The sequence below is a fragment of the Haliotis rubra genome, unplaced genomic scaffold, assembly GCF_003918875.1.
Source record: "Haliotis rubra isolate DU_JTF1 unplaced genomic scaffold, ASM391887v1 Scf81, whole genome shotgun sequence".
Lineage (NCBI taxonomy): Eukaryota > Metazoa > Mollusca > Gastropoda > Lepetellida > Haliotidae > Haliotis > Haliotis rubra.
The window spans coordinates 274,353-301,810 of NW_025767535.1; the positions used below are offsets into that span (position 1 = coordinate 274,353).

Here is a 27,458-nt window from a genome sequence, read left to right on the forward strand (position 1 = left end):
AGGTTGTCAGGATACTGTCAGGATAATGGTAGAGCAGACTTTCCTTATCACCGGCATGGTGGGGTAGCCTAATGGTTGAAGCTTAAGCTCGTCGTGCAGAAGACCTGGGCTTGATTCCGTACATGGATTATTAACAAATGAACATAATTTAGAAACAGACCATAAATAAAGTCGTACATTTGTTTGAGATTTTTTTTTTTTGAAAATTGTTTCTGTCACAAAAGTTAAGGTACAACATTATCGATAACACTTTTCACATCGATAATTATTAACCATTTTGAATATCACCAATATTTTCTATAACAGTCCTTTTAGCCAGTCCTTGTGGTTAGAACGTCTGCTCATCACGTTGAAGACCTGGGTTCAATTCCCTACATGAGTAGACTGACTGACTGAGTTTAGCTTTAGGCCGCTTTTAGCAATATTCCAGCAATATCACGGCGGGGGACACCAGAAATAGCCTTCACATATTGTACCCATGTGGGGAATCGAACCTGGGTCTTCGGCGTGACGAGCCAACGATTTAACCACTAGGCTACCCCACCGCCCCCCCCACATGAGTAGACTCTGTGGAGCCCATTTCTGGTGTCCCCCGCTGTGATATTGCTGGAGTATTGCTCATTCACTCCTTACCACTGCAACATTTGTTAAGGTTGGTGACAAGTTTAAATATTTTATTGCCCTGACCTAAAATTATATTTAGATAATAAAAATATAAAAAGATTCCTGGTCTGATAATTGAAAAATGAAATTTTGTCAAAAAGTTCTTTTCACAAGGATGGTATACTGCAAAACAACAGTTATAGTGTGAATGAGTGAATTTAGTTCTATGCCACTGTTAGCAATATTCCAGCAACAATGTTTGATTAATACTAACGTACAACGGACCCATTTCCCTACAGTGTCATTTGTTATAATATGCTTGCCAAACTCTGTATACAAATGCATGGTTATATTTGACTGTTACTTGATGTCATGGTTTTGTACCTAAAAAAAGATGAAGAATAAGAAAATAAATAAAAATATTCCAGCAATATCACAGCGGGGGACACCAGAAATGGGCTTCACACATTGTACCCATGTGGGCATCGAACCAGGGTCTTCGGATTGACGAGCAAACGCCTTAACCACTAGGCCACCCCAGTGCCCCTAACAACAGTTCTAACTATCCAGGGTCTACATCTGTCCGTGGACGCAGCATGCGCTGGTGGGTGGAGTCTCTGCTACCTGCCACGACTATGTCCGTCACCTGCAAGCTATTGATGGTGTGTGATGAGGAGCAGGATGGAGCATCTGATGAATGTTGCTGCTACAGATGTGGGCCGACTGATCAGACACACGCACCCCACTCTGCAGGAATCTCTCACAATCTCAGAGTGATGCCAAATGGAACACCTTGCAGAGGAGGAGAGTGGATCACTTTTCCCACAATACTGTCCGGGGATGATGTTATAGTGGGAGGAGGGGAAAAGCTTTTAAAATGACTTAGATAATACAGGGAAAAAACGATTCTGTATCAAGTTTCATAACAACCAAAAATAATTTTGACATCCCTACAAATATAATTGCTCTCACAAACCTCCCTGACCTTCATCAAATTATCAAATGGCTGATCTCCTATTCCATAGGGACATGGGGCTGATCCACAGAACATTTGTAGCACTATGCCATTCTTAAGCCTATGAGGGGCGGTGGGGTAGCCAAGTGGGTAAAGCGTTGGCTCGTCACGCCGAAGACTCGGGTTCGATTCCCCACATGGGTACAATGTGTGAAGCCCATTTCTGGTGTCCCCCGCCGTGATGTTGCTGGAATATTGCTAAAAGCGGCGTTAAAACAAACTTGGTCGGTCGGTCTTAAGCCTATGATCAGTGTTTGCCTGAGGCATAAAACTTTAGGAGTCATCATGACTCTCTGGTGTCATGAGAGGGAGTCATGGAGATGTTTTTGGGAAAAACTTCAGTTTGGAACTTTCATCAAGACATCAACTTAGATTGTTTAATAACGACAAAAACCAAGGTAAGGCAGGTCAGGTATTTAATCAGCACTGAGCAGTTAACTGGCAAATATTTAGTTTTAGAAGTTTAGATTATCTGAACTAAGGGCCCAGTAGCATTGCGTTAACAATGACACAAACTTCTAAATTCACTGCGCATTTGAGATAATTTGTGCATCAAATACCCTTTTTTTTTGCGTCATGGCAAACACTGTATCATAAAGTATAACGTTACGAACACTTTGTACATCATGACTATGATCAGTTACTTTTGACAATGAATATAATCCCTCCTGTAGCCCCTTGCCCACTTTACACACAGCCATTCCAAATAAAGCCTCTATCATATGTATCACAACCCTCTTCCACTTGTCTTGTCTCCCTACCCAGAAACACCTAGCCTTCATGATAAATAAGGACTACCGACTTTCTGTCTCTTCTCCACCCACACACAGATATCCAGTGTCAAGAAGCCTCCATCACATACCACCCCACCCCCTCCCCACCTCCCCGACACACAGGTGTCCCTAGCCACAAAACAGCCATTATATACCACACCACCCCCTTCCCCAACACACAGGTGTCCCCAGCCACAAAGCAGCCACAAAGCAGCCATCATATATCACACCACCCCCACCCCAACACACAGGTATCTGAAGCCACAAAGCAGACATCATATATCACCTTCCTGACAACTACTTCCATACAGACATACACCTCTTTAATTCTGGCCAGATCAATAGTATTGGGTAGATATGTTTGCAGGTGAACGTCATGGTAGGGGATACTATAATGACAGGACTGATGGGTCGTGGGATGTCATTGTTCAAGATAACGGGAATTTATCACAAACCGTATCAGGCTTGGGAAAGCTGAGGTGATTTCATTAACGATGCCATTTTTCAATTTGCGTCTGATAAGGTTGTAAGTTGATACAACAATAACGGCAAGATCTGACATCTCAGGAACAATCATGATGGACGAGATAACAGAACTAAATGGTCTCCACATAAGCACTGTCTATTTTCTGTTTCTGAAAATTCTAGACCTGAACATCTCACAAGTGGTTGTTTAGAGAAGACTAACGAATGAATGAACAGATGAATGAAGAACAAATGAAGAGTGAATAAAAATGAATGCACAACTGAACAAACAAATGAGCAAGAGAATGATGCTTTGATCAGCATTTCAGTCATATCACGATCTAACACATGTTATACTGAGGATTACACTTTCCAGTAAAGTACAGATTCTAGTACTTTTGTTAGGCTGAGACCCATCTGAGATTTGAACCTATACCCTCAGAGTCAGGCAGCTAATCGAAACCACAAATTCACCCGCCTAACCCATTTAGCCACTGCAGCAACCTAACGAAAATACTAGAATCTGTGCTTTACTAAGAAAGTGTAATCCCAAATATAATGTTTTATATTTGACCACTTTCTAAATGGCATTGTGTATTCATATCACAATGTGACAGTGACAATAATAGTCTGTCTGTATAGCACTTCATCCATGCTTAATATCAATCCCAAATACAATCCTCCCCCAACAATGGACCAGGGTGGACTCGAAAGTCATCCTCAGATCACTGGTCCAGGGTTAGTTATATCCAGGCAACTCAAATATTGCTGATCTAGGTATTAACTCACTCTGTGGTCTGAGGGGCAATACCGGTACTATAACTCGCTTGATGAGGTATATGCTTATCAGAAAAACAAGGTTCAAGTTAGTTTGTCTCACAGTCCCTGAACCACATTATTTCCCCTACTGCAGCCCTCCCTTGCAATTCTAAAGCCCCGAATGAAGCAAGTCTAGATTTCCTGAGGTTCCGAAATGACTGGGGCTCCTTTTCAAAACTAAATAGGTTTATTTGTTACTATCAAAATTATACATATTTTGAAACTCAGTGTAAGTGTGTTCTACATTTAGAAGGAGTGAAATTGGAAGCCATTGTACAAAGCAACCTTAATGTTTGTGACTGGTGTAAGTCTATGGCAAGGGAGTCATGATCACCTTAGTGCAAAAATCACCTTGTATAACGTCATCTATATCGTCTTTACACTTCTTCATAAATCAACCAGGGTGATAGAAAAATATCTATACAAGCCATGTAGGTTAACCAAGACATAAAAATAACATTACATCTTAGAAAACATTTTCAATCTGTAAATCCTTGACAATTTATCAATCACAACAAATGTTAAAAATATCAAACAAATGTTGTCATGGTAACAAGTTACCATGGTAAACATATCGCCTAATCGACCGCACCTCTCCATCTAATGGAAGCAGATAATCTGGTAATGAACATTACGTCTGCAGCAAAAATGAACTAGCATCCTACCCTAACTCTTCAAACAGACAGAATTCTAAATTTAAGAATGTAAAGTTGATACAGATTGAATGAGACTTCATCAACGAAGGAAGCTGTTTCTCTGAAACCACAAGGAGAGTCTCAGATGGCTGCTCAACACATGTTTAATGAGACAGGTTCTCCTATTCCGAGGCACAGCGTGACTACACAGTCATCATAAACCTTTCAAAACAGATCTTCATCTGCAAAGACATGTAGTTTCTTCTACGTTTTATATCATGTCAGTAGTTTCACAATAACAGAATATTGCTTCAGGGTGAAAACTACAAATTATGATGTCACTGTTTACAATTTGAAGACAAGAAAATAGCATCTTAATAATCACTTAATGTCAACGTTCCAAATTATTTTGATGAATGTTGATATTTATGATGATCATTTATTCGTCCTCATGAAACATGAATACTTGAATAACACGTTTTATGGATAACAAGTTATGTTATCCATAAAATGTGTCAAGTATTCACATTCTTCCAAATTCTAAATGCCTGTCAAGAACTGTCCATGGACCTCCCAAACCGTCTTTCAGAACAAGCTATATATAGAAGGGGAAGAAATGCTGAAGCTATTTTCTTGCATCATGAAAACCCATTGCTTGAAAGGAAATACCAATTGAGACTTCCTACAGGATGTCCTCTGAGGACATATCAATTAGTGAACAATTCGTGAACACAGAAATTAGTTTCTAATAAGTCCGTACAGTCTGCATCCCAATGATGTCACGATTCACTGATTTTTCTATATGACAATACCAATGCTTGATAATGACAACTTGATCACTTAATTATACAGGAGCATCATTAATGACCTTGTAATTTGCCATTCTTCCTGAAGAAGGCAGTTTCGTAATGGCTGTGATGTTGCTGTAGCCATGGTGTTCAAGGTGAACATGGTGATACTATGTTCCTAAAGAGTGCTGTTGATTTAGGATATTGATCTGATAGAATTGAGCAGCTTGTGGCTGTGTTGTTGCGTATTAAGGAAGTAGGCAGCGGAATCGATGATCCTGGTCATGGGAGACTGCCTCTTGGGTCTGTTGGGTGTAGCGGATCTGTTTACCTGACACACGGTGGAGTTCTCACAGGATAACGGTATAGATCCGAGGGTGTTTTATATCTATTTCAGATCTTACACTAATTGCAGTCTTAAGTTAGCTGATACCTGAGGCTTTCAGGAAAATACTTCATAACCCTTTTCAGGTTTTTAGTTTAAAACCTTGAGGTCAATTTTAGGCTATCTTATCACATCTTGAGGTATAAACAGCTCCTCGCAATGTGATGATGTGTGCTGGCTTGAAGAGATGTACTGGTGTTTCAACACTTTGAGGAGATACTTGATGGTGTGTGAACACCTTGATAAGAAAAGATGGTGTGTGAACACCTTGATAAGAAAAGGATGGTGTGTGAACACCTTGATAAGAAAAGATGGTGTGTGAACACCTTGATAAGAAAGGACGGTGTGTGAACACCTTGATAAGAAAGGATGGTCTGTGAACACCTTGATAAGAAAGGATGGTGTGTGAACACCATGATAAAAAAAAATGGTGTGTGAACACCATGATGAGAAAGGATGTTGTGTGAACACCATGATGAGAAAGGATGGTGTGTGAACACCTTGATAAGAAAGGATAGTGTGTGAACACCATGATAAAAAAAATGGTGTGTGAACACCATGATAAGAAAGGATGGTGTGTGAACACCATGATAAAAAAAAATGGTGTGTGAACACCATGATAAGAAAGGATGGTGTGTGAACACTTTGATAAGAAAGGATGGTGTGTGAACACCTTGATAAAAACAAAATGGTGTGTGAACACCATGATAAGAAAGGATGGTGTGTGAACACTTTGATAAGAAAGGATGGTGTGTGAACACCTTGATAAAACACATTGATATGTGAACACCTTGATAAAAAAGGATGGTGTGTGAACACCTTGAAGAGATGTAATGGCAGCTTCAACACCTTGATGAGATCTGAAAGTATCTACAAACACCTTGAGGGGTTCTGGAGGTATCTTACAACTTAAGCAGATCTGACAGTATCTCCAACACCTCGAGGAGACACGATACCTCCAATACCATGTGGAGATTGTAACATGAGGTATAAAGACATCTATATTACGTAAACCAGCGTTAATCTCATTGTACTTACTATTCCAGGACCAGGATGATCAAAGAGATCTGTAGATACCTCAGACACATTAAGATCTACCTAACCCAGAAGAGCAGTGATCTACATGTACTTACTATTCTGTGACCAGGATGAGTTCCGACGGTGTTTCATACACTTCCAGGAGATCCACCAATCGGGGATGAGCCAGGGCAAGTTCAAGCATCACCACTTCACGTAATATTTCTTCCCGACAGCTCTTGCCCTTCCGCCGTTTTCGAATAAACTTGGCAGCCACAGTATCCCCAGTTTCGTTGTTCACACATTTTTTCACCACGGCAAATTTTCCTCTGAAATAAGAGACAAAAAAACTGATTATCATTCACCACTGTTCATGGCTATATACACACAAAACCGTGAAGATCCGGGTTAGAATTGGTCTTCAGCAACCCATGCTTGTCGTAAGAAGTGACAAACTGGATTGGATGGTCAGGCTTGCTGACTTGGTTGACATATGTCATCATATTCCATTTGTGTACTTGATGCTAATGCTGTTGATCACCGGATTGTCTGGTTTATTTACAGATTGTCGCCATAAGGCTGGAATATTGCTGAGTGCGGCAAAGAACAACCAAACCAAACTTAAACGTACAAACAAGTATTATCTTGGAGATCACAACAAAAAAATCCAAATAGAAAATACATTTACACAGTGACATATCTTCTGTATTTTCTACATTTTCAGTCATTAAAATTCAGTTCAATTTGTAGAAAACTGACACATCCAGAACTGGTATTTAATTACCGTCCTCAAATGCTACTAGTCATTGAGGACCACAACTACCATCAGCCACCTCAAATTCCAAAGGATGTGTGTACTTAATACGATGAAGTGGACCCTAAAGCCCTAGCAGGATAGATACTGCAGAAAACTGTCAATATCAACAATAATTATAATCACAATCATGATACATCTTGAAACCCACATCTGAAGAGAAATTGTGCCACTGAGTGAGTGAGTTTAGGTTTACGCCGCTTTTAGCAATATTCAGCAATATCTATCGGAGGACACTAGAAATGGACTTCACACATTGTACCCATGTGGGAATCGAACCTGGGTCTTCGGTGTGACGATCGAACGCTTTCACCACTAGGCTGCCCCACCGCCCCCAAATGTGGCTGTGAGGTAGCATAGTGGTTTGAGTGCTTGCCGAAAAGTGTAAGCCCATTTCTGCTGTTATCACTGGATTAATGCTTAAGGTGGTGTAAAACCATCCTCCCCCTTCCTTCATAACATAAAACCATTTCATCCAAGTATCCCATCTCAAGGAAGGTATCTATTTACAGCATCAATAAATAATCACCTGAAGACCAGTTTATACAGATATAGTATATCACATAACGATAACACGTGTATCATATAACACATAAAAAAATCATAACGGCCAGTGGATATATAATTAGATGAATCAAACACTAAAATTACACCAGGCACATGATATAGTGGTTCATGTTCTCAACACAACGGTAGAGTTACACTCCTTGAGTCGTCCTTCACGCAGATGCATCCGGAGGCTACTGTGGAACTGAGTGACTCACTCATGGTAAAGGTTGTACATATCCTGGGGCTAGACATATTGTGACCTATATTTACTGCTATCTGCTTGGGGTGCTGGGGTAGCCTAGTGGTTAAAGGGTGGCTCGTCACTCCGAAGACCCGGGTTCGAATCCCCATATGGGTACATTGTGTGAAGCCCATTTCTGGTATCCCCCGCCGTGATGTTGCTGGAATATTGCTAAAAGCGGCATAAAACCAAACTCAGAAAGAACAGTTCCTAAATTATGATCATAAATTTTAATATAAAGGAGCCCAGAGACTTTCTTCTGTTTCGGAAATCTAGAATTGCCAAGTATTTTAGACTTGCATGGACTTTCTTGGATATATTTGTTTCAGGGTCTGTATGACAGACTTAGCAATGTTCTACTACAAAAGTTGTCTTACAAGAAAGAATCTATGCTGAAGTTGCTTATGTTTGAAACTGGGTTTGATAACTATGCAAATTATTACCTTTCATAAATATACAAATTTTCTACATATATACACTGCTGCATAAAGTAATTGTATGCATAAAGTGTAAAAGTCAAACAACTATTAAAACATTATTTAAATGCAATAGCTAAAATCCTCGACTAAAACTCTGTCTAGTTTTTTGGTACAGCTAAATATTACTCTGAAGAAGATGGGACATTTTTTAACCTTTAGGAAATCTCGACTTCTTTTACAGCTATAGCATTACAGTTAGGGTTGGTCATAATAGAAAATATTGCGGTTCAGGGACTGCGAGAGTCCAATATCCCCCCAGGACCCCCTTAATTTATTGCAACAGTTTTCTCAACATACAGTACAGAATGGTTATGACGAACACACAGGACTACTTATTTAAGTCAGTTATACCAGTAGTTCGTTATACACATTTCAACTAAAATTTATATTGAGTTTCCAGGACCGAAAAAACAGTTTATAATTATCTGTCAGTTCATTTGAAGCTCGTTCCTTATCAACATAGTTTACTGTACACAATTTTCCATGTTTACTGTTTTGAATCAACAAGTTCAGCTGTAAGAGTTGAAAAATCGAGCTGAAGAACATTTATTCACTCACTCACACACCTGCACATTTAGTTCAAGTGCAACTTTTAAATTCAAGGTCATTTTACGGGCCCACAACAACTACCACTTCAGACATGGATATATTTAATTCTGTTTACAACATTTCCATGGTTTAAGCCAGGTGTATAAATCATACACAGACTCATACAGTGATGCGCTGTAGGCTATTTTCATACATCATTAACTATCAATAATCCTTGGCAGGATTAAAGCCAGGTGTTTAACTAAGCACCTCGAAGCATGCTGAACAATCCAACCTGTTGACCAGGTAGTACACAGGTTGGTGATTGTAACCTTATGTAACCGTAACCACTGGGCCGGCAGCCATATTGGACAGTTCCAATAAGCCGATGATGGACGACTTGACAAGCATCAGTCGATCAAAGATGACAGAGACATTATGATGCAGTGGTTGTAATGACATGCGACACTAAACTCATGAATCAGCGATTTATCTTGCTGTATTTGAAGTGTGCCTAAATGAAGTTTTGTCCGACCGTGCGACAGATAAGAAAGGGCACCTTTTCTGAATTTGTTTTTGCTCTTGTTGGAAACGAGTTGTCGATTATTTCATTTAAATCAAGAAGGAAGGATTGTTTATGTTCTTAACTGACATACCTATTGATTTGTCTTTTAACTTTCACAATAGCCTACAATGTTCATTATCAAATATATTTTGACTACTTTAAACCTTCTTAACCAAATTTGAAATTTGTAAACAATAACAATGGTTATTTATAAAGTGCCTGTTTCAAGGCACAAACAATTTATTACCCCGGTGCTAGAATGTTACCAGTCATGACTTATCCCACCGGGTACCCATTCACTGCTGGGAGAACAGAGGCAATTTATAAACATACTCACTTGCCAAGGGCAATTTGAAAGTGAATACTGCCCATGACATTCAGCAATATTGTAGTCTTGCATCAACACTCATGCTAAATATTCAAGTGTGAATCAAGAAAACCATGTTATGGCCTTATTTATAAGCCCTAATCTATGATCACAACATGATAATACAATAGGCATTATAAAAATATCACCAGACAAAATCATCAATTCAAGATTTGTACACAACAAACAATATCTGAAATGTCAATTTCTTCACTGCTTGTATATTTATTGCTTGCTTATTTACAAACTTTAAGATTTCTACATTTCTGCTTATCTCCTTGCGACAACTTCCATGAGTCCATATTGCATCATGAAGCCCAGCAATGTCCAGCTTCCACTCGACACTAACATTTGAAACTTTTAATAGACGGTGTACGGATATCCTCTATGACTAAGTTTCCTGTATGTCGGTCTCTCGATACAAGAGTCTCCTGACACTGTACTGCACGTAATGCCAGGAGGTCGACCTTCTCACTCGGCATCCACTGACCTAATCACCAGACAGATGCATGCAACATGATGAAACACTGGTCCATCCTATAGCCCTGTATCATGGGTAGTGGATTCAGCAGCCATGACTGACCTGAACTAATGAACAAAACACAACATACAGGTCCAACCTATAGCCCTGGACCATGGTTACTGGATCCAACAGCCATGACTGACCTGAACTAATGAACAAAACACAACATAACACAACACAACATACAGGTCCAACCTATAGCCCTGGATGGTTAGTGGAACCAACAGCCATGACTGAACTAATGAGAAAACACAACATACAGGTCCATCCTGAACTAATGAACAAAACACAACATACAGGTCCATCCTATAGCCCTGGACCATGGTTACTGGATTCAACAGCCATGACTGACCTGAACTAATGAACAAAACACAACATACAGGTCCATCCTATAGCCCTGGACCATGGTTACTGGATCCAACAGCCATGACTGACCTGAACTAATGAACAAAACACAACATACAGGTCCATCCTATAGCCCTGGACCATGGTTACTGGATTCAACAGCCATGACTGACCTGAACTAATGAACAAAACACAACATACAGGTCCATCCTATAGCCCTGTATCATGGGTAGTGGATTCAGCAGACATGCCTGTTATGAACTCATGAACAAAACACAACATACAGGTCCATCCTATAGCCCTGGACCATGGTTACTGGATCCAACAACCATGACTGACCTGAACTAATGAACAAAACACAACATACAGGTCCATCCTATAGCCCTGGACCATGGTTAGTGGATCCAACAGCCATGACTGATCTGAACTCTTGAACAAAACACAACATACAGGTCCATCTGTAACACTGTATCTTGGGTACTGCCACCAACAGTCATGACTGATCTCAACTCTTGAACAAAACACAACATACAGGTCAATCTGTAACACTGTATCTTGGGTACTGCCACCAACAGTCATGACTGATCTCAACTCTTGAACAAAACACAACATACAGGTCCACCAACAGTCATGACTGATCTCAACTCTTGAACAAAACACGACATACAGGTCCATCTGTAACACTGTATCTTGGGTACTGCCATTAACAGTCATGACTGTTCTGCACTCTGTAACAAAACACGACATACAGGTCCATCTGTAACACTGTATCTTGGGTACTGCTGCCAACAGTCATGACTGATCTGAACTCTTGAACAAAACACGACATACAGGTCCATCTGTAACACTGTATCTTGGGTACTGCTGCCAACAGACATGACTGATCTCAAATCTTGAACAAAACACAACATATTGGTCTATCCGTAACACTGTATCTTGTGTACTGCCACCAACAGCCATGACTGATCTCAACTCTTGAACAAAACACAACATATTGGTCTATCTGTAACACTGTATCTTGTGTACTGCCACGAACAGCCATGACTGATCTCAACTCTTGAACAGACATGACTGATCTCAACTCTTGAACAAAACACAACATACAGGTCCGTCCCATAACCCTGTATCGTGGGTGCTGCTGCCAACAGACATGACTGATCTCAACTCTTGAACAAAACACAACATATCGGTCCGTCTGTAACCCTGTATCTTGGATAGTGCCATCAACAGCCATGACTGATCTCAACTCTCGAACAAAACACAACATACAGGTCCATCACAGAACCCTGTATCTTGAGTATGACACTAGCAATGCTTAAACAGAAGCATGTACCTCAAGGTTCCTTGCCAGAACCTTTGATCCAAATACAGTATTTTTTCTGGACACAGATGACCTTTCGACATTTCTATGACTTTATGAAAATGTGATGGCTAATTTTTGGTATCAATACAACAGGCTTGAATGTGACCAAGCTGGGGATTCCAGGACAGAAAAGATCCTTCTTAGTACCTCAGCTCATTGAAAGCTATGGCTTTCCTCAATGTCTGTAAATATTGACTGGTGCTCATGCTGTCAATCACTGTTTCAAATTAATATTTTTAGACCACTGTGCAATTTCTGTATGAATATGACGCACAAACAAGTGATGTGGATTATCATTGCAAAAACAAATCTTTAGGACATCCATGACATTTATCAGTCAATGTCCCCAAAAGTGAACCGATCTGAAGCCATGAAATACAACAGCAGCAAACTTCAGGGACGAAGGAGCACCCTCAACAAAGAGTGAGTGAGTGAGTTTGTTTTTACACCACTTTTAACAATATTCCAGCAATATCACAGCGGGAAACATCAGAAATAGGCTTCACACATTGTTCCCATATAGGGAAGAGAACCCGGGTCTTTGGCGTGACAGGCGAACACTTTAACCCCTAGGCTACCCTACTGCCCCCTCAACAAGGAAGACCCTAGGCTACCCCTCTGCCCCCCTAAACAAGGAAGACGATACAGTTTTAGCATACAGCACAGCACCAGTATGAGCAACATTCATTCTACTAAATATAACATGAGGGCTTCATCTGGACCCACTGAACAGGTCACCAACACCCTGACATCCTCACCTTCCTTGTTGGTGTCAGCAAAGAACTTGACATCATTCACATGACTCACACCGTTTCTCTTTCACAGTTTTTGTGATTAATTGTTTCAGGTGTTACTGTAGCTGCAGCTTAAGTCCTCTACCAGGAAATACATTTGACAGGATTGGTGTCAGTATGTTGCTTTCAGAAACCTGAACTCTAAGTGGAACAAAGTCCCGTTGGATTTTGAAACTCACAGGTCAAGTTCACCCTCTCAACACCTTTCAGTGTCCTTAGTAATAAGAGTTCTTGCTAACAAAAGATCAGTGGGTATTTGAGAGAGTATTTGAAGGTGATCTAGCTGGTTTGGTTAGTAACAATGTTTTATTGTTCAACGCCACTTAGAATGATCGTTTCTGGAATCCCCAGCTCCGTGAAGATCCAGGTTAGGATTGCTCTTCAGTAACCCATGCTAGAGACAACTACCGGGATCAGATGGTCAGGTTCGCTGACTTGGTTGACACGTCATCATATCCCAATTGCGTAGAACGATGTTCATGCTGTTGATCACAGGATTGTCTGGTGCAGACCGCCGCAATATAGCTGGAATATTGCTGAGTGTGGCATAAAACTAAACTCACTAACTCACTCCTTCAGTTCTGATTCACTGATGTAAACATGCCACAACATCCCATATATATAATCCTAACCCTTCAAATTACAAAGAGAGATAGAAAAAAGTTCATCTGACCCTGATAAATGACACCACTCCTTGAGAACATTTACATGCGTTCACGGACCAAGGGTCACACTGCATGACGTAACCTGAAGATTGTCGTGCACGCAGATGTCATGCTGTTCTTAACTGTACAACAAAATATATGAGCCAATGTTGACACCTCACCTCTCCCTACATGCATCAAGGATCGGCGGAATTTATCAAAGTCCATACAAGGTGTAAAAGGATATGACGCAAAAAAATCAGAAAACATAATATTCTCCTATATTTTATTACACATCTTGTTTCAATCACACAACATTATGTGACTCCCTTCTTTTGAAGTCTGCGGCTTGATTTTCACTTGATTTTCACTTGATTTTCTGCTAATGCAGTATTCACAAAAGTGATGGTGCATCTTTCCGAGTTGTTTTTTTGTTACTTACAGGTAGATCTGTCTGTATTGTTTGAATTCAAAACAATTTTACATGGGGACACATTCGACAGAAAGGCCCAAACAAAAGAAAGACTAAAGATTTGTGTTAAAGTTGGTATTCACCTATGCTTGTCAAGAGGACAACTAACAGGGCAGGGAGTTTAGGCTTGGCCTCAAGGTTGATATATGTAGTCCTATCCCAAACGTCATCGTGTCCCAAATGTGTAGATTGATGCTCATGCTGTCAGCCACTGGATTGTCTGGTCTAAATTCCATTATTTACAGATATTTATCATATAGCTGGAATATTGTTGAGTGTGGCATTAAACATCAAACAATCGAACAAAGAAATACAAATAAACAGGTTCATTTTCATGAATTTCTGCAGGCTCGAACATTTATGAAAAGATGAAAAGGTCAAGGCTATAGAAACAGTCATGATCATGTAGGTCTACACTGCTAATAATTATCATGACAATATAAAAAAAGATTAGGCAAGCCCAAGCAGGCTAGTTGACTCAAATGTTCTGTCCACAGACAGACATTCATGAAGTAATAATTTAGCAAGTATTCAAATAATATATAATATGAGAGCCATACATCATCTCAACATGGTACCCTTTTCCTGCCATATTTCTGATAGTAACAATGTAATTTCCTTTTGAATAGCTTCTGATTTAAAAACAAACAAACAACATAACCAGGCTTCACATTTAACCTGTTATATTTGATCATTACGAATACAATCGTTATCAATCACATACATTGGTAAGGACAACTTAACACTAGCCAAAAGACCGTGCCTAGTACAAATTACTGTGGGCAAGTACAAATTTCCAAATTTTGCAATACTTTTACCATTGCATGATCATTTTATCATTACACAGCAAATAAAGCTTTTGAGTTTAGTTCTAGACTTGAATGGTTTGAAAATGGTGTCGTGTTACAAGTGTGTATTCTCTTTCATTGCCTGTGTGATTGGCTGAGGCTGAAACTAGTTCAATATGCTGTAAGGGAAGAGCATTGTGGCCACTTTGATGTACCAATTGTCAGCGAGGAACTATTTTCAGATTCAGGATACTGGCCTCTAGGAGGAAGTGGTATTTGTTTCAGAAACGAGATTTGATTTGCTACAAACATTTGGATCAATTTCCTCTTAAATATATATGTCCCAACTGAATTCAAGTGGCAAGTGGTGGAATTGCATTGTATACCACTCAAAAGAGTGAGTGAAGTGAGTTGGGTTTTACGCCGCTTTTAGTAATAATCCAGCAATATCACGGCGGGGGACACCAGAAATGGGCTTCACACAGTGTACCCATGTGGGGAATTGAACCAGGGTCTTCGGCTTGACGAGCCAACGCTTTAACCACTAGGCTACCCCACCACCCCACTACTCAAAAGAAGATAAGAACATTTTCTTTGTATAACATTTTAATGTATTGTCTGACGTCCGAGTCCAGCTTTTTTTCTGTCGGGCAAGCAAATTTGTATATCACACTGTACCGTGTGTCCAGTTGACTTTCCAATATTAATTATGTTGTTTATTTAAAAAATCAGCAAGAAAACGGTCGGTATAGTGGACAAATTATCAGGGGAAGTGACTTTACATGTGCCACTGTACCGGAGTACATTATCAATTTTAAAGTTATTTCCACCCCTGCTATATCATACATATCTCACAATTACACCCATGTAAATATATCATACCCACCCCATAAAAAACATATCAATAAAACACCCCCGACATTCAATGACAGAGGCTACAATTTACTTCCAACAAACAACCTTTGTAGGACAGCCATTAATCAACACCGTTGGCTCCACTTGGCAAACCAGCTGAAGCACGACAGACACGATCGTTGTCGTAGTCTTCATGTAGGTAATCAATAATACCCTGGCCGTCACTATCTGCATCCCTGAACACAGGCATGGAGTCGCATCATCCCAAGATTCTTGGGACCTATACATTACACATTCCGTGTCTTGGGTAGATTGTGCAATAACCAGCCACAAACATCGGCATCGGGTCACATCATTGGCAAGACTCTTGGTACCTATATATTACACATTCTGTGTCTTGGGTAGATTGTCCAATAACCAGCCACAAACATCGGCATCGGGTCACATCATTGGCAAGACTCTTGGTACCTATACATTACACATTCTGTGTCTTGGGTAGATTGTCCCAATAACCAGCCACAAACAGAGGCATCGGGTCACATCATTGGCAAGCCTCTTGGTACCTATACATTACACATTCTGTGTCTTGGGTAGATTGTCCAATAACCAGCCACAAACAGAGGCATCGGGTCACATCATTGGCAAGACTCTTGGTACCTATATATTACACATTCTGTGTCTTGGGTAGATTGTCCCAATAACCAGCCACAAACAGAGGCATCGGGTCACATCATTGGCAAGACTCTTGGTACCTATACATTACACATTCTGTGTCTTGGGTAGATTGTCCAATAACCAGCCACAAACATCGGGTCACATCATTGGCAAGACTCTTGGTACCTATACATTACACATTCTGTGTCTTGGGTAGATTGTCCAATAACCAGCCACAAACAGAGGCATCGGGTCACATCATTGGCAAGACTCTTGGTACCTATATATTACGCATTCCGTGTCTTGGGTAGATTGTCCCAATAACCAGCCACAAACAGAGGCATCGGGTCACATCATTGGCAAGACTCCTGGTACCTATACATTACACATTCTGTGTCTTGGGTAGATAGTCCAATAACCAGCCACAAACATTGGGTCACATCATTGGCAAGACTCTTGGTACCTATACATTACACATTCTGTGTCTTGGGTAGATTGTCCAATAACCAGCCACAAACATCGGGTCACATCATTGGCAAGACTCTTGGTACCTATACATTACACATTCTGTGTCTTGGGTAGATTGTCCAATAACCAGCCACAAACATCGGGTCACATCATTGGCAAGACTCTTGGTACCTATACATTACACATTCTGTGTCTTGGGTAGATTGTCCCAATAACCAGCCACAAACATCGGGTCACATCATTGGCAAGACTCTTGGTACCTATACATTACACATTCTGTGTCTTGGGTAGATTGTCCAATAACCAGCCACAAACAGAGGCATCGGGTCACATCATTGGCAAGACTCTTGGTACCTATACATTACACATTCTGTGTCTTGGGTAGATTGTCCCAATAACCAGCCACAAACAGAGGCATCGGGTCACATCATTGGCAAGACTCTTGGTACCTATACATTACACATTCTGTGTCTTGGGTAGATTGTCCAATAACCAGCCACAAACAGAGGCATCGGGTCACATCATTGGCAAGACTCTTGGTACCTATATATTACACATTCTGTGTCTTGGGTAGATTGTCCCAATAACCAGCCACAAACAGAGGCATCGAGTCACATCATTGGCAAGACTCTTGGTACCTATACATTACACATTCTGTGTCTTGGGTAGATTGTCCAATAACCAGCCACAAACATCGGGTCACATCATTGGCAAGACTCTTGGTACCTATACATTACACATTCTGTGTCTTGGGTAGATTGTCCAATAACCAGCCACAAACATCGGGTCACATCATTGGCAAGACTCTTGGTACCTATACATTACACATTCTGTGTCTTGGGTAGATTGTCCAATAACCAGCCACAAACATCGGGTCACATCATTGGCAAGACTCTGCTACCCTGCACATGTCACGTTTGTTTTTGTTTGTTTGTTGTTTAATGCTGCTTTCAGCCAAGTCCAGCTATTATGGAGGCAGTCTGTAAATAATAGAGTCTGGACCAGACAGTCCAGTGATCGACAGGATGAGCATTGATCTATGCAATTAGGATAAGATGACATGTGTCAACCAAGTCAGCGAGTCTGACCACCCGATCCCATTAGTCGCCTCTTACGACAAGTATCGTTGCTGAAGACACAAACACAAGGAATAATGAAAAAAATAAAGAAATTTGATAAATATCCCTATCTTAACCCCCAGGGTGTGCCATGGCCTCTGGTCAACTGTGCAAAATTTTAGTAATAGAAAACATACAACAAACCCAAAATGACGCTGAGGTATTTTTGTACGCTTCCTTCTCAATATCAGCATAATCATGTGACTAATAGATTACACAATGTCATATGTTTTCTTTCATGATTAAAAGTTTCTTTTGTCTTTGAAGATATAGACATTATTTAGTCACCTGTTTTGAATATATTACATGGTTAAGAGATTGAAATACTTGAAATTTTAGCCTCGGAGCTGAAGAATACATTGCCATTTCTTTCAAATTTGATGTCAGGAATTTACATAATGGGCATCAGGGTAGTGTAGGGTAATAGGGGGTGGGGTACCCGGGTAGAAAATTTGGACCCGCCCCAGCCCCAATATCTACCTGATATCACTTCATGACCTAAGTGTCATCAAGTATGTCCTGAAGTACATTAGAGATCATTGAGTACATGGATTTTTCTAGGTAGCCTGTAAATTTTAACTTTTTTAACAATAACACCATGACAAGGACTCCTTGACGTCCATATTTAATTTTCCAGATTACTGATGCACAAATCATGCATAAATTATATCCAGAGAGCTTGATTAATATTCATAACACATATCACACATGATACCTTTTCAGGGCAAAGCTGTAATGATATATGCATTCTGACCAGTCCTTCAAACAAAATACTCAAGACATTATCACCATTTTAAGTGAACCCAACTCAAAGTTCCCCTCAAAACAAACTTCAGCTTGTGTCTTCCAACTCCGTCACCTGTTGACAAAATCTTCCACTGGGCAGAGAATAATATTTGTGTCACATGTTGAATATCAACTACACGTTCTCCCCACTGTGGGGGCTTAATTCAAATTGTTAATTGTTACTAACAGTCCTGTGTTGACTAGGTGGGTTGACAAAAACCGCAGTGTTGTCCACCGAACTGCTATGGTCAACTGTTCCGATGACCCAAACACCTCAACAATAGAATCTCATTTGTTTGTGTCACTGTTCTGGTCGAACTTTGTAGTTATAAGATACTGTAACTACCGTATTTCCTCTAATAAGAGCCGTTTCTCAAATAAGTGCCGGGCTTTTAATAAGCGAGGGGGGCAACACAGCTCAATAACAATTACGATAATTACACCCAGTATCCGCAAAAAGCACTGGGCCTCTAATAAGCACTAGGTCTTGAAGTCTGTTGAAAAAATAAGTGCCCGGGCGCTTATTAGAGGAAATATGGCACTTTAACAGTGTTCTCAACTGAGTCAAGAGTCCCTTGTCAAATGACTAATGTTTTGGACTTAAAAATATTTAAAATAAGGCCATATATTTTGTGCTGTACTTCTGTAGCACGCAGAGGCGTGTTTAAAGTGCTATATTATTACTACCCTGACAATGGATCCGAGTGCACTTGATTTTCATTTTCAACTCCCTGGGGAGAATATAATCCAGTTGCCTGTGAGGCGGTAGTACCCATGTGGGGAATCGAACCAACGTATTCGGCTTGACGAGAGAATACTTTAACCGCTGGGCTACCCTACCACCTCTCACCTCAAAGTGGAAACTCTGCTGCCCCAGTAAATACAGGTACACAAGCTCAACAAGCTGATCAACAGGTACACAACTGGAACAAGTGTAGAAGTAAACACAGCTCACATACCCCCACTTTCCACTTTGGGACATGGAAACGACTGATATTGATATATATATAATGTGACAAGGATCACCAGCTCACACAACTTTCTCCTTGACTTCACCAAACTATATATACAGGTTACATAATAGTTTCGCCATTTACTGATAACATTAATAATTTAAGGAAACATTATTTTTTTCTGTGGAAACCTGACATACCATTGAACTTGACTGTTTCATGTTGATGTTGCACACAATGAAGTGGACAATGTTGAAGAATGTCACTGACTCTCATGATAAACTTGTGTATTAAGTCATTTTCCCATGGAAACCAAAATATAAAATTCTGATAAACTTCAAAATAGCATGTATAGTTTTGGTGATATGCTCCAGACAGATAACCATCAAACACATTTTGTACTAAGTCATGTTTCCACGGAAACAGCAACAATAAAATTCTGATAAACTTCAAAATAGCAAAAGGCACATCAATGGGTATTATGATTAATATGAGTATGAAGTTTGTTGAACCTTGCATGAAAACTTAGAGAGATATGCTCCGGACAAGGTTTCGGGACGGAAGGAAGGATGAATGAATTCTGTATACCCCATTTCTTCGTAAGTATGGGTATAAATATGCACGCATACTAGTGCAGAATTAAATCAACAATGAATTGGGTAATGGCTAATGTTTTGGTCATATTCCACACACACACACAGATCATCTGAAGCTGTTACAGATTGGAGTGAACATTGTGGCACTGTTTGCCCAGGACAGCAGCTGTTACTACAACCAACTGTCAACAAGATGAACGCCTCGTGTCATCCACATGCTTGTGTCAGTGTCAACTCCACACACATCGCTGGCCAGTCACAACAGCTCATGTTATACAACAGCAGTAAATATCATTCGCTAGTGTAACAATCCCTGGACCAATTATTACTTCATTTCTGCCTACTCTGTCTCATAGTCCCTGAACCATATTATTTCATATCTGCCTACTCTGTCTCATAGTCCCTGAATGATATTACTTAATTTCTGCCTACTCTGTCTCATAGTCCCTGAACCATATTACTTCATTTCTACCTACTCTGTCTCATAGTCCCTGAACCATATTATTTCATATCTGCCTACTCTGTCTCATAGTCCCTGAACAATATTATTTCATTTCTGCCTACTCTGTCTCATAGTCCCTGAATGATATTACTTAATTTCTGCCTACTCTGTCTCATACTGGAATGAAGCTGCTCCCGATTATTTTTCGTTCATAATTTCGGGCATAATCTGGAAACAGCAAGTCTAAATATTCCTCAGATTAGGTTCTGAATCTCCTATTTCACTGTTGCTCCTTTTCATGCTAAATGAATTTTTGTTTCTATTAAAATTATATATTTTCAGAGACTAAGCATGAGTCTACCATCTGCCCAACCCTTACTGGAATGAAGCAAGTCTACATTTTCACAGATTTTGAATCCAGTATTTCACTATGTCTCTTTGTCAATCTGGGACAGTGGGAAGGCCTGATGGTTAAAGCATCTGCTCGTCATGGCGAAGGCTCGGGTTCGATTCCCCACATGGGTACTATGTGTGAAGCCCATTTCTGGTGTCCCCTAGCATGACATTGCTGGAAAGTGGCGAAAAACCATACTCACTCACTCAATTTGTATATCTACCTGTGAAACAACTACTGCTTATTCCTATCAAAATGTTATATTTTCAGACAAAGTGTTTGTCCTCTCACGCATGTCTTGATGCTTTGTTGATGGTTATCAAAGCTGTATTTTACTGATATCATTTGTTATCATTTTGGATAACTTTTGATAACACTGACCCTAGATACAAAAAAAATCATTAATCACAAACAATGGTTGTTTTGTGTCCAATGAGATTCAGATCACTCCATCATTTGAAACTGAGCAAGTCTGCTATGTCTGAGCCTTGTAGCAGCTTGTAAATATTAATAGATGATAAAGTGTTTCACATCACAATAACCAACACCACAGTGCGAATCCAATCCTCAATCTGAACTCATTCATTCCATACTGGAACCTCTGAAGATCCAGGTTAGAATTGGTCTTCAGCAACCTGTGCTTGTCGTAAAAGGCATCTAACAGGATCAGGTGGTCAGGCTCGCTGACTTTTTTGATGAATGTCATCGTATCCCAAATGCGTAAATGTATGCTTATGGTGACAATAACTACATTGTCTGGTCCAGACTTGACAGTCTGCAGACAAACATTTTATAGTGGGAATATTGCTGAGTGCACTGTTAAACAACAAACACAACTCGTTGGAAGCCAGTATTATGACACACAATCCTAATATTGAGACAAAGATAGGGTACTGGGCCTAAGTTGACTGAAAATCCAAATAGTGAGACAAGCAGAGGGCATGGGAGACCTACTCTGAACTGGAATCCCCTCAGGAACACAAAAGTGAGGTCCTAGGGACCTATTCTGTCCTGGAATCATCCCTAGGAGACAAGCATGGGGTACTGGGGACCTATTCTGTCCTGGAATCATCCCTAGGAGACAAGCATGGGGTACTGGGGACCTATTCTGTCCTGGAATCATCCCTAGGAGACAAGCATGGGGTACTGGGGACCTATTCTGTCCTGGAATCATCCCTAGGAGACAAGCATGGGGTACTGGGGACCTATTCTGTCTTGGATTCCCACAGGGAGACAAGCATGAGGTACTGGGGACCTATTCTGTCCTGGATTCCCACAGGGAGACAAGCATGGGGTACTGGGGACCTATTCTGTCCTGGATTCCCACAGGGAGACAAGCATGGGGTACTGGGGACCTATTCTGTCCTGGATTCTCACAGGGAGACAAGCATGGGGTACTGGGATCTATTCTGTCCTGAACCCCACAGGGAGACAAGCATGGGGTACTGGGGACCTATTCTGTCCTGGATTCCCACAGGGAGACAAGCATGGGGTACTGGGGACCTATTCTGTCCTGGATTCCCACAGGGAGACAAGCATGGGGTACTGGGGACCTATTCTGTCCTGGATTCCCACAGGGAGACAAGCATGGGGTACTGGGGACCTATTGTGTCCTGGATTCCTACAGGGAGACAAGCATGGGGTACTGGGGACCTATTCTGTCCTGGATTCCCACAGGGAGACAAGCATGGGGTACTGGGGACCTATTCTGTCCTGGAATCCCACAGGGAGACAAGCATGGGGTACTGGGGACCTATTCTGTCCTGGAATCCCAACAGGGAGACAAGCATGAGGTACTGGGGACCTATTCTGTCCTGGATTCCCACAGGGAGACAAGCATGGGGTACTGGGGACCTATTCTGCCCTGGAATCCCACAGGGAGACAAGCATGGGGTACTGGAGACCTATCTTGCCCTTGCAAAGTCATAAATCAAGCAGCACCTCAATAGAAAACTTTCATCCCAGAGTTAAAAAAAAAACATGAAAGAGGCCATTCATGCTTCTAAGTTACTTGATCTGCAAAGAGCATATCACCATTTGAATTCTGTTTGGAATGTGCATATATTTTCACAAGTGGGCAAAACATTTGCTAAGTCATGATACAGGACACATTCTCTGCATTTATACCATGTGTACATGTTTAATTTTTTGATGTAATAGCACCTTGATATGTGGAATAACAAGTGATGCTTGTTTACACTGACACAGAAGGGTGACCCTGCATCAACAAACACCATCAAGCTATGCTAACCATGTGACCCCTGCATGCTATGCAATGTCTGAAAATATTGACATTCAATTACAAAAACATTCACTGACAGTCAAATTATCACAGATAATATGTCTTAATTCCCCTATCATATGACAATGTATTTGATATATTTGTAAATGACATCAATAGGTTTGACATATACTGAGGGAAAAAAATAAGGTATCAAATGAAAGCACAAGTGTTCCTTGATTTTTTTCCAAGATTTCTTCACAAGCTTTGTATCACATAGCTTGACCAAAATTAAAGGAATACTTGTGTTTTCATGTGATCCCTTATTTTTTTCCCTCAGTATATCAAATGGCATCAATAGGTTTGATATATTTGTAAATGACATCAATACTTTTGATATCGGGCAACACTGTAACAGATTTGATTTACTGATATACAACACCATGTTATCATGTATCAATAACACTGAATAAAACTCTTCTTAAAACAATACAATACTCTATTAATTTCTGCTGCAAAACTAAGGATTAAACTTCATATACATTTTTATTTCTAGTCTGAGAAAGTGCTGACTGCCAAAAATACAAATATCACCTCTCGAGAGGACATCACCAAATCACCAATGAACATGAAACTTGCATCTGACAGAATTGAAGAAAGGAAACAAGATGAAATGGGAAAGAAATATGCAGCCAAACTTTATGAGATGCCTATTGTTGACAATAAACCTGTCAGTGAAGCGTCTTCAAAATCCTAAGAAACGTTAAGTGGTATTTGCACAGCCATAGTGCCTGTAGCTACTTACATCACGTGATAAACGGAGAGAGATGACAAGTCCATCTCTTTATTATATTTACTCAGTCTTATCAACAGAAGGACCAGGAAGACTTGTTAACGATGGATGTCTTTTCAAACTAGACCTGTCAATATTTTGTCTCAGAGGCAAGACTGAAAGAATGGTTTAAACAGCTATCAGCAACACTAGACAGGGGTGGAAATAACCCATTGCCCGACGCCCGAGTCCAGTGTTTTTTTCTGTTGGGAAAGCAAATTTGTATATCACACTGTACCGGTATCCAGTTGACTTTTCAATGTTAATTATGTTCTTTATGTAAAAAATCAAGAAAACAGCTGGTATAGTGGAAAGATTATCAGGGCTAGTGATTTTACATGTGCCACTGTACCGGAGTACACTAGCAATTTTAAAGTTATTTCCACCCTTGCTAGAGTGAGTGAGTGAATGAGTGTGTGAGTGAGTATAGTTTTACCCCGCCTTTAGCAATATTCCAGCAATATCATGTCAGGGGACACCAGAAATGGGCTTCACACATTGTACTGATGTGGGGAATCAAACTCAGGTCTTTGTAATGACAAGCTAACGCTTTAACCACTAGGCTACTTCACAGCTCCAAAAGAAAAGATAAATATTAGATTGTAATGTATCGACTAAAACTTTACAAAGCCACAAGTATAAATTGGGATTCTACCTCCTTTTCAGTATAGACTATACCCCTTACTCTGCCGTCATAAATAGTGATTCCTTGATCAAAAGAAAGTTTACTGCACTCCATACACTGTCGTTATCTAAAATGTAAATAGATTATTTTTGTTAAAGAAGAACAGCAGATACAAGCCACTATCCAGGCTAACCTTGATATGCAATTTCAAACAAAGATCATGCAAATGTTCCTGAAGTAACTGTTGTAATCTGGAATCCATGTTTGTTTCATGTTGAATAATTAAACCATCTCCAGATGTTGAAACAGAGCTAACAAACACGGTTGTTCTAGATACTTCACCAAGCTTGTCCTGCTGGGGATAAATAATGCATCACATCTTCATTGTGATGGTAGTGTTTCCAAAGGTTGCACATAAATACTCCAAACATGTCAGTCATCATGTTCTTATGTATCATATTTTGAGAGTGAGCGAGTTTGGTTTTTTTTAACCGCGGGGAACACCAGAAATGGGCTTCACACATTGAACCCATGTGGGGAATCAAACCCGGGTCTTCTGCGTGACGAGTGGTCACTTTAAGCACTAGGCTACCCCAATCGCCTCTTCATATTTTGAGAACAAAACCCTAAACTCTTTTCTGTTTCTCTGAATATCTAAAGTGCTTTGGATTTTAAATGTGTTGAGGATCAACCACATTTGCCTTATTATTTAAAAAATCCCAAACTAAGGCCACTCTTTTTTCATTAATTGGTTTATGGATCCGTGGACCACATTTTTTTTGTTAAAGTGGAAACAAAATTAAATTAAATTTTTTCCATTTTTTAAATACTGACGACAAATTAAAATCCAAATAAATAATTAAAAATCTACTTTACTGAAATCGACTTTCTGTTACGAATTTAGCATTGTTGCAAAACAAAATTTTAAATATTGAAACTAAAATCGATGAATTAACATTTATAGGTGAAAAAAAATCTGAAATAACATTTTTTTTTAACCACCTACAGACATGAATATTGCTGTAAAAAGTCTGTAAACCAAGTTATAGAAAAAGATAGCCTTAGATGGAAACATATTCAAATTTGCTAAGCATTTAGTGTTCATTAGAGAGAAATGTGAGGTGCGATTTTTCATGAATTGTTTGCTCTATTTTCTATGACCAAATGACATATTTTGACTTCTTTAAGTGGCATTTTAAATTAGAAGTTGGGACAACTCACGATATAAAGAAGTTGCTGTCCATAAAGTTTGTCGATATTGACAGATTTTGAACTCATCTTAAAATTAAATATTTCCGTATTTCTGCAGCCATGTTGATGAAACTGTCATCAACAGGAAACTTCATTCACAACTCAAAGATGTGAAAGTGAAACCGATCGTTGTTGTGCTGATGAATGTACACAAAAACATAAATACATAAGTACAAAATTAGAAGGCCTGACTGACTCACAAAATTATGTTGATGCTAAATACAAAGTCACAGAAAGTGAAACTTGTTTACAAACTGGCAGGAAAACAAAACTGAGGATTGGCAAGGTCACTGTACAGGAAACAAAAAAAATCTTCATAAAAAATAAATTAAAGTCATACTATACTAACTTTGGGGGAGTTGCTTAATTTAGTGAGTGAATGTTTTGTTACTGGTTTCAGCATTATCCCAGCTGTAGCACTGTTGGGATACCTAAAATCAGGGGTTCAATTTTTTTTTAAAAAGCCACTTGCCACAGGGCAAGTGACTTTAAGAAAGTAACTTGTCCTGACCAATTCTCCACTTGCCCTGATTTTATGACATAATTATGATGATGTAATTATGAAAGAAGAAATCAACATGGTATTTGATGTTAATGTTTACTGGACTATTTATTGAAAAGTGATAAATAGTAAAGAAAGATAACTCTACTTTATTATCATTGCGAAATTTAATAGCTACATTTCGAGCAGATATGAAATTAAATCCAAGTTTATTTGCAGGTTGAAACCACAAGTGGAAATTATCTAGTAGCCCACGGACAACTAAGATGCCATTATTTGATTGCCCGAAATGAAAACTGACTTGTCCCGGGCGTCGGGCGATGGGATTTTTGAACCCCTGCTAAAATAAACCTCAAACCCATAGTAACAAAGTAGTTGATAAAATATTTATTAAAATAATACACTGACAGAACATTTTCAATTTCTTTGATGAGACACTTACATGGTTATGTTGCATACACATATAGGACCATGAATTATTTAGATGCCTGGGGCGGTGGGGTAGCCTAATGGTTAATGCATCCGCTCATAACGCTGAAGACCCGGGTTCGATTCCCACATGGGTACATTATGTGTGAAGCCTATTTCTGGTGTCCCCTGCTGTGATATTGCTGGAATATTGCTAAAGCAGCATAAAACCCAACTCACTCACACTATTTAGATGTCTAGATTGTCAATGTTACTGTACAGAGGTGTTAGGTAACAGCTGTCTTCAAATCATGGCTTACAAAAATCAATTCAACCAAGAAAGCCCCTGACACATTACCTTTACAGTGTGAGTGAGTGAGT

General features: G+C 39.8%; 1 protein-coding gene across 1 annotated transcript in view; it reads right to left on the bottom strand.

Moving 5' to 3' along the window:
• Positions 1 to 27,458, bottom strand: part of LOC124261786 (serine/threonine-protein kinase 17B-like) — an 84,850-nt gene that overhangs the window by 24,439 nt on the left and 32,953 nt on the right. The window contains 1 exon segment of the mRNA XM_046696137.1: positions 6,617 to 6,829. Coding sequence (XP_046552093.1) covers positions 6,617 to 6,829 — 213 coding nt within the window.